The 9,667-nt window shown below is 49.7% G+C and overlaps 1 protein-coding gene across 1 annotated transcript; it reads left to right on the top strand.

The window, feature by feature from the left end:
* The first annotated feature begins 6,032 nt into the window (after nt 1-6,032).
* On the top strand, nt 6,033-8,178 carry LOC144116153 (uncharacterized). The gene has a single exon (XM_077650859.1). The coding sequence runs from the start codon at nt 6,042-6,044 to the stop codon at nt 7,395-7,397; it is 1,356 nt and encodes a 451-aa protein (XP_077506985.1). The 5' UTR covers nt 6,033-6,041; the 3' UTR covers nt 7,398-8,178.
* The last annotated feature ends 1,489 nt before the right edge of the window (nt 8,179-9,667 follow it).

Raw genomic sequence — 9,667 nt, 5'->3', positions numbered from 1 at the left:
ATGTGGGTGCGGTCGATGCAGCCGGTCACGCCAGGGAACTTCGCCACACCGTAAAATTCCTCCATAACTCCCGGGGCTTCGGCGGCGCTCGGGAACTTCACGAGCTCCGCGAACAATGTCTCGGCTATCATGTGCGATATTCGCGCGATGATCCGCGACACTGTCGGTTGAGACACGTTCACAAGATCGCCAGTGACGATCTGGAAGGTCCCCGCGCCGTAGAACCGCAAGGCCACGAGCAGCTGAAGCAGCGGCGGCACCGGGAGACCGCGTTCGTCGGTGTTGGCGCGCAACGGAAGCCTCCCAAGCAGCTCCAGCACCGCTTGCTTCGAGAAGCGGTACCTGCTCAAGAATTCGGCGTCGTTGTATATCTCCATGGGGTTTTGCCGATCCCTGAGCACTGGCCGCGGAGCGCGCGCGTACCTGTACGCTCTGTCCTCGGCGATTTCGGCGGCGCGAGCACAGAAGCTGACGAAGTCCGAAAAACTGCGGTAGGACTCGGCCATGTCGAAATGCGGAAAGTGTCACTTGAACTAGCAGAGAGCCTAGCTTAAGTTGTCGGGTCGATAAGTGCGCCTTTGATCTTGACTTAAGTGAAAGTGCTGTTCATGAAACGCTTTAAGCCCCGGAAAGTCACTTAAGTCGTACTTTAAGCTTAAGTGTCGTTCTTGAATACGGTGGTAAGTCTGTACTGCCTCTTTAGTTTTAAGCCAGCCCACTCAAACAAATGCATTAGTATATTATCACTTATACTCCTGTCACACGGGCACTTGTAAGGCCTTAGAAATTAAGGTCCTTTGCCCCAAAGGCGCGTGACGCGCATCTACACGGCAAAGCGTCGAGACCTTTGCGATAAAGTTCCGTAGCAATAAAGGCGGCCGTAAGCGGCCTTAAAGTTGCTTAATGGAGCAACCCAGACGGCAGCGCCAGCTAGCGAGCTCAAAGAATAAAAAATTGACGCAATTTTTAGTTTTGAAACCGTAAAAAAATATCTAATTTATCTTATTCCATGGTTAATTTTACGTTACAGTGCACTTAACCGTAGAGGAGGCTATGACTAAAGACATCCACACTGCTAAGAAAGGACTTGAACGCTTTTCAGCAGCCGCATCGACACACACGTGCTTGCGCATCTCGCTTTGCTGTTTTTTCTTCGTTTGCTCTTTGTTGAGTGCGTGTTTTGAGTTTGCTTGTGTGCACAAAGACACAAGCAACAAAGCACGCTTCTCGAACACAACGAGGAGCCGAACGGAAAAGTGCGCCTACCGTGGTCGAACCGAGAACGATGAAAAAAAAAAGAAACTTTGTTTCAAAATATCCGTTTCTCACCGTCAGAACGCTCGTTTATTATCGTGATAGCTACTTTTTCCAACAACGAATGCACTCTTAGCTGAAGTGCTACCGTCTGCTTTAATTTCATAATGTTACTAGCACCGCTTCACACACAGCGGTGACTTTTGGCATTCACGGAGGCCGCGTTCTAGCTCCTTTGGATTTGCCGTGTAGCAGCGTCGCTGCTCCTTTTCAGTTTTCCTCCTTTAGTGCAATAAGACAACTTTACGGCAAAGGCCGAGAAGAAGTCCCGTGTGACAGGGGTATTACTCTGAGTTGTCTGCAGCGATCCCAGTCTCGAGGAGCACAGTCGGCAGTATGTGGTGTTCCTTCTCTAACACCTTGGCCAGCTCCCTACGTGACAGATTTCATACGAACCATTCAGTAAGTCATCCAAAGATGTATAGCAAAGAGCACTTACTCCTCAAACTCGCAGGGAACGCGGTGGTGCCCCGAGGTGTTATTTTTGGCTTTCGCCCTCTTGTACGCGCGTTCCTGTGACTTCCACTTATTTTCAATTTGTAGGCCTGTGAGGGTGCCTCCAAACTCGCTATTGACGAGGTCTGCCAGCTTCAGCCACAACAGCTTTTTTGTCCTGTAGAATAAAATTACAAGGCATAGCTAGAACATACACATAATGCTGCAACTATGGATTAAACACAACTGCAATAACGCAGCTTGCATACATTTCTTAAAGCATGCTTGGGTGACATATACTAGTCCTTATTACTGCATGTCATTCATGGAGAAGCAATTTTCACATTAACACACACAACAATGACAAGTTGGATTTTTTTTCTAATGCCCGCAAAGCTGTCTGGAAAGCAACTGCGGCAGAAATCGATATCTCCAAGTACAGTACCCATTCAGTGCAAGCAGTGTATCAAATACGACCACTCCCCGTCTCTGTCCTGATGCATGTATTGCAAAGCACGCTGCAGAGATTCGGGAATAGACTAAAAAAACCTACCTGAATCCTCCTTTTCTGCCCACAAGATCCTTCAGTACAACGTACTTCTCAATTAAGAACCGCGTTTTTTGTGAACTCCACATCTCTTCTGACAGATCTGCTTCTGCCGAGGCAGAAGATCTGTCAGAAGCAGACATAGCAGCCCCTGCTTCCGCCGAGACAGAAGCAGATCTGTCTGACGCAGAGATAGGAGCAGCTGCTTCTGCCGAGGCAGAAACGGAGGCGCCTACCGCGCATGCGGTAGATGCATCTGGTACCGCAGCTGATGGCTGGCTTTGTGTGATTTCTAAAGCCTGGAACACCAAAGTGTAGCGTTCCCCATCTGGAAAAAAATTACAGAACGAATTGTAACCGCAGAGAGGCATTTGCATAAGTAGCGAGTGTGGGAAGCGCTGGGCAACGCTCTTAACATGGCTCGATCCCGCTTGCGATTTCGGAGTAGCCAAGGCTCATGCGCTGCAACGACTTGCAGTTGCGGACCGAACATGTGTTGGCTGAAGCTGACAAAGTTCCCTGCTGTGCGGCGGGACTGACTCCATGCCAAATACCGTAATGATTGCTCAGGAAGTCATAACGAGCTTCACCTTGCGTACGCCAAAATTGCATACACGTGTAAAAGTAAAACACACGCACCACGTGAAATGTGCTGACCACGTTCTTGTCGCAAGCCACATAACTTCACTCACCTGTAGCCTCGTAACGGTAACCATTTCCATCAGGGACATACGATCCGTCATGATTGCGGACAACAGTCATTGTTTTTGTTAAGTCGCCGACGGCCACGGTCATTGTCGTCTGCTGCGCGTTTGGCGGCACGCTTGCCATCATTCCTGCACGCGCTGCACTTGCTTCGAAGTGAGTGCAAGCCAGTCGTGAACTCGTCAGGAACTAGGCCTGCACTTTTACAAAACAAAGAGGCAAGTGCAGAGGGCGCGCGCTGCCCTGGCAAAACGAAGAGGACAGTGCTGCACTCCCTGAACTCGTGCAGCTAGTGCAGCCAAATCGAAGAGACCTTATACATCTATTGCAAAATGGCATAATGATTTCCCTGCAGCAACTGCAGCTGCGTCACTCCCTACTTTTTATTGTAACCGCCATATCATTTGAAATCGTCATGAAAAAAAAAAAGAAGTCGCGGTGACGGAATATCGAAAACCGCGTAGAGCGAGTCACATTTATGTTGTGAACGTACTTTTTTCGTATCAGGATCGTACCCGTCGCGGCTAATAGCACAGCATTAGTGTTAATTGTCACATGCTCTATAGCTGCAGCTGGCATATGCCAACGCGTACGCGTATGCACTGTATGTAACGTGTGCTCGCATGATCGCCGGGTGCCGCGTTCCCTGCCCCGGTGTTACGTACCATTACCACGTTGTAATTATAGGACCGGGAAGTGTTTACTTTGACAAGTTCAATCAGGAACGATGTCCTGTCGCGCTCCAACGCGCCCCCGCCGTTGACCGGCGCTGCCGGTTCGAGCGGCACTCGCCCTGGAATACGCCCGGCCGGCGCCACGGGCTGAGCTGTTGCCACCTGCACGCCGGCGTCCTCGGGAGAAACGAGGATCGGCACCCCATCTGCGCACTTGGCGTAAATTAATTATTACACGCCTATAAACGCGGTGATATCGCGCGAAACTCCTGATCGACGCAATAAGTGCACATCAAAGTAAACAGCTACGTTGCGAACTAGTGCCTACGGAGCCAAACGAACGAAAACCCGTTCATCAGGCAGAAATACGCACTTTCAGTGGTGTAGGGGACCTTATCTCCGAAAAAGACAAGAGCTTTATTCGATTCAGAGCTGGTTCACGGCACCAGTCCTGAAAAAGTGTCGCTGGTGCCAGCGCAGTGCAGAACCAGTTCTGTGGTGCAGGTGCAGCGTGTCAGCAGCGACAATTTTCAATCGAGCGCGTGCAGCCAGCTCTTGTCGTCTGCTCGCCGTGGAGGTTTTCAGTGGTGCAGTTCTCAGGTGTTTTTTTTTGTGTGCGGTTGCTTTCGTCCATAACGAGACTTGCGTCGTCCATGGAGTTGACCATGGTCGACGACGGGGACATCACATAGTTCCTTTTTATGAAGTAGTTCTACTCTTACGACAGTGAATATACCAGTAAACAGAATCCGTGCTGTCCTTTAATTGCCGCAACTCACTTGTTTGGACCGATTGCAGCCGAATTCCGAAGGACTATAAAAGCGTGGTTGCAATTGCTACTTCAATTTCGAATTCATGAGGCTCTTCAGACTGTCCAGATAGTCGTTCGAAGAACTTCCAGCGCGCTTCAAGGCCATGTATATTTTCCGACGCCTATAGGGGGCGCACACAAAATACCGTCGATTGCCCGCCTCGCTCATTTAGCTCTTTATAAGCAGTTTAAAAGCTACCTCGCTGCTTTGCGTGAGCCCCGTCTTCCCCGTAGCCGCAGCAGAATTAATGTCCAGGCAGCGCTCGGCGAACCAGCAGCACCTGGCTGCATGCTAGCACAGCAGGCAGAGGTACCGGCGCCGGCAAAACACGCCCGCGATTCGCCCTGCGTGTATTTTTCCAACAGCCCACACACCATTGTTGCGCCGTCTGAAAAAAAAAATGTGCGAACTCGCACGCACAGGGCCGACGGCTTAGCTATCTGTTACAAGTAGCAGGTACAACAAAAAACACAGAAATTTAAGTTACCTGCTGTCGCGTAAATTTCAGCGTCATTTTCTCGCAAAATGACATAGGACCCGTCAACGACAGCGAAGACCTCCCTCAATTCACCTTCAATACTTACAAGCATGTTAGCGTCGTCTGCACGTCGTCTGCTCAAAGCTGTCTGCATGTGCACAACTGTCCCGCATCTCCTTCGCGGACGGTGCCAATTCCAGCAAACCAAGTTATGTCCAGTAGATATTCATACAATATCCTGGATGGAAACACCATCGCCATCAACATCCGCTCCAGCTTTTAAGCAGCTTCGGCCACCGGCGTCGCTTTGTGGGCTCGGTGGCTGTGCTACGATGCGGTCGCTTAACCCGTTCTGCTTCGCCATGCAGGTGATCGCTCCCCTCTGGATTACCACGCTTTTCCCCGCCCCTCTTGCTGCCTGTCCACCGGACATCTTGCCGGAATGGACGCCCGCTCTCAACCGAACCGATATGTGCCAGCCTTGCGCCATCACCGCTTCGCCCGATCGTGCGCTGACTTCAGTGCACTGCACCCTCGACAGACAGTTGGAAACACCATCGCCATCAACATCCGCTCCAGCTTTTAAGCAGCTTCGGCCACCGGCGTCGCTTTGTGGGCTCGGTGGCTGTGCTACGATGCGGTCGCTTAACCCGTTCTGCTTCGCCATGCAGGTGATCGCTCCCCTCTGGATTACCACGCTTTTCCCCGCCCCTCTTGCTGCCTGTCCACCGGACATCTCGCCGGAATGGACGCCCGCTCTCAACCGAACCGATATGTGCCAGCCTTGCGCCATCACCGCTTCGCCCGATCGTGCGCTGACTTCAGTGCACTGCACCCTCGACAGACAGTTGGAAACACCATCGCCATCAACATCCGCTCCAGCTTTTAAGCAGCTTCGGCCACCGGCGTCGCTTTGTGGGCTCGGTGGCTGTGCTACGATGCGGTCGCTTAACCCGTTCTGCTTCGCCATGCAGGTGATCGCTCCCCTCTGGATTACCACGCTTTTCCCCGCCCCTCTTGCTGCCTGTCCACCGGACATCTTGCCGGAATGGACGCCCGCTCTCAACCGAACCGATATGTGCCAGCCTTGCGCCATCACCGCTTCGCCCGATCGTGCGCTGACTTCAGTGCACTGCACCCTCGACAGACAGTTGGAAACACCATCGCCATCAACATCCGCTCCAGCTTTTAAGCAGCTTCGGCCACCGGCGTCGCTTTGTGGGCTCGGTGGCTGTGCTACGATGCGGTCGCTTAACCCGTTCTGCTTCGCCATGCAGGTGATCGCTCCCCTCTGGATTACCACGCTTTTCCCCGCCCCTCTTGCTGCCTGTCCACCGGACATCTCGCCGGAATGGACGCCCGCTCTCAACCGAACCGATATGTGCCAGCCTTGCGCCATCACCGCTTCGCCCGATCGTGCGCTGACTTCAGTGCACTGCACCCTCGACAGACAGTTGGAAACACCATCGCCATCAACATCCGCTCCAGCTTTTAAGCAGCTTCGGCCACCGGCGTCGCTTTGTGGGCTCGGTGGCTGTGCCACGATGCGGTCGCTTAACCCGTTCTGCTTCGCCATGCAGGTTAGTAAGCCATGTTGTCTTTACGCTAAGAAATCTAGTGATTACTTTTTGATACAGCTGCCGAGCCCACAATGCTGCCTTGCCATTGTCACTGAGTGTTCTGATGTCATTATTTCCTTGCTTTTGTTGTCCGGCGACATAGAGACTAACCCCGGCCCTGCCTCACTCGAAACTGTAGTTACGGAACTTAAAAAATTGTCCGCCGGTCAGTCGACATTAATCGCGGAAGTTACAGACCTCAAAAACCAGTTACTAACAACAGACAACCTTATTTCTGATCTAAGCAGGCGCATCAGCGCTCTTGAAGGTCATTACCAAACCATACAGTCACTACGCACAGAGATAGAAGGCCTAAGCACTCACACCACCCAGGCAACTCGCCAGCTCTGTGATCTCGAGGATCGCATAGACGAAGCAGAAAACCAATCACGAAGAAACAACCTCATATTCTACAACATTCCGGACCCTGACCCATCTGAAACGTGGGCCGACTCTGAAAAGCTACTAATTCGCCATTGCTCCGAATTTTTGGACATCACCCTCGACCCCAAAACAATAGACCGCACTCACCGTCTTGGGCGCCACGAACCTGATCGCTGCCGTCCGTTAATTGCCAAATTCGCACTTTTCAAAACGAAGGACGAAATTCTAGCTAATGGCCGCAAATTCAAGAACACTGACTACTCCGTCGGTGAAGATTTTTCACGCCGCGTTCGCAATGTGCGCAAACATCTAGCTACATTTGCCAAAAGCAAGACTAACCGTTTTTCTTTGCGATACAATACCCTGTTCATCGGTTCCCGACGATATATCTTCGACGAACCATCGCAATCTGTAAAAGAGATACCATAGCGGTTGCTGCGCCGCCAGCCCCCAGCCGCTCATGTACCTACCACCCCCCAGCCTAATCTTTCCTTTTCGGCGATTTTCACAAACATACGTAGTTTTCTTCCGAAACGTGAAATCATCTCCAATCTTGTGTGTTCATCTGCTAGTAACTTGCTGATACTTACCGAAACATGGCTCACTAATGGCATCACCGATACTGAAGTTCTTGCTGACTTACCGAATTTTAACCTTCTTCGCAAAGATCGCACATCCGCTCGAGGTGGAGGCGTTTTCATCGCAGTTAGCAATCAGTTCTCGTGTACAGTTATTAATATTCCATCAGACCTTGAGATAGTATGGCTACTTTGTCGCGCTGCGCCCCAAACCGTACTGCTGGGCGTTTGTTATAGAGCGCCAAATACCAACTCCGATTTCTCTCGAATTCTTAACGACGTGATCAGCCAATTAACGAGGAAATACCCAAAAGCGCATATCATTCTTTTTGGAGACTTCAATTTTCCAGAAATCAACTGGCAGACACAGACAGCTGTCGGCAACAGGGAAGCGAATGATTTTATCGAGGTCTGCCTAAACTTCAACTTAACTCAAGTGGTATCTGAACCGACCCGCGGTGCAAACATCCTAGATCTAATCCTGACTACCCACCCGGAAGCCCTCTCATCTATCACTTATCTACGCGAAATCAGCGACCATAAAGTAATCCACGCCACATTTGAGTTCCACCCATCACGACGCCAGAATCAAAACAAAACTATTCGCCTCTACGACAAAGGAAACTATGAAGCCTTTAGTCTTGAATTAAGCCAATATCTCACAACATTTGAAGCATCTTTTCACGATAATTCAGTAAATGACAATTGGTCCCGTTTTAAGAAAAAGGTTAGCGAACTAACCGATAGATACATCCTCAAAATAAGCTTCCACTCGGACCGCCAGAAACCATGGTATACCAAAACGATAAAAAGACTCGACAATAAAAAGAAGCGCCTTTTCCGTGCGGCAAAATTAAAGCAATACGACGAGTGCGCATGGGAAAAATACTATACAGCCGAACGCACCTACCTATCAGAAATTCGCTACGCAAAATACTCTTTCCTTCACAACGACCTCCCCAAATTGTTGACTTCCAATCCCAGAAAGTTTTGGCAGGTCATAAGTGAGCACCCGGCACATACCATCACTCTAACTAAAGAGTCTGGAGAGGAAGCTGATGACATTGAGTGCGCTGACATTTTTAATAACGCCTTTTCATCTGTGTTCACTAATGAAATTCACCCACCAACTGCAACTTTCGCCGTCGATATAGAGTCCAGCATGCCTGCTATCGCGTTTTCTGAAGCCGGCATTACCTCGCTCATTAAACACCTTAAAACTTCATCATCGGCCGGCGTCGACGAAATTAACTCCAAAATACTGCGCAACACTAATAATATTTCTGCAATGTACTTATTGTTATTGTTTTCACAGTCGCTTTCTACAGGTTCCATTCCGGATGACTGGAAAGTGGGAAAGGTCATTCCCGTCTTTAAGTCCGGTAACAAAGATTCTCCTTTAAATTACCGTCCGATATCATTAACCAGCATACCTTGCAAAATCATGGAACACGTCATCTATTCTCAAATCATGGACTTTCTTGACGCTATCAACTTCTTTCATCCCTCACAACACGGGTTTCGCAAGGGTTTGTCATGTGAAACTCAACTGGCCGTCTTTCTTCATGACGTTCACTCTAACCTCGACCTAAATTTACAAACTGACGCTATTTTTCTAGACTTTGCTAAAGTATTTGATAAAGTTCCCCACAGGCGTTTACTGCTAAAACTAACCATGCTAAAACTGCATCCTAACGTCTTATTGTGGATCGAAGAATTCCTTTCTAAGCGCTCCCAGTTTGTTCTCGTTAATAGCCAGAGTTCCAACCCTCTTCCAGTAACATCAGGCGTACCCCAAGGTTCTGTACTTGCTCCCCTCCTATTCTTAATCTACATAAACGACTTACCCTCAAACCTGGTTTGCAATGTTCGTCTGTTTGCAGACGACTGCGTTATTTACCACACGATTTCCAACACCTTTGACCAATCACAGCTGCAAAACGACATTGACACAGTGCATGCCTGGTGCGATGACTGGCTAATGTCGCTTAATCCTAATAAATGTAAACTCGTATCTTTTCACCGCCGGCGTAACCCCCATATTTTCTCTTACTCCGTTGCTAACGTTCCACTAGAATCTGTATACTCATACAAGTACCTAGGTGTCACCTTGTGCCAGGA

The sequence above is a fragment of the Amblyomma americanum genome, chromosome 1 (assembly GCF_052857255.1).
Source record: "Amblyomma americanum isolate KBUSLIRL-KWMA chromosome 1, ASM5285725v1, whole genome shotgun sequence".
NCBI lineage: Eukaryota > Metazoa > Arthropoda > Arachnida > Ixodida > Ixodidae > Amblyomma > Amblyomma americanum.
The sequence above is the reverse complement of the archived record's forward strand: the minus strand, read 5'-3'. Positions and strand labels throughout refer to the sequence as shown.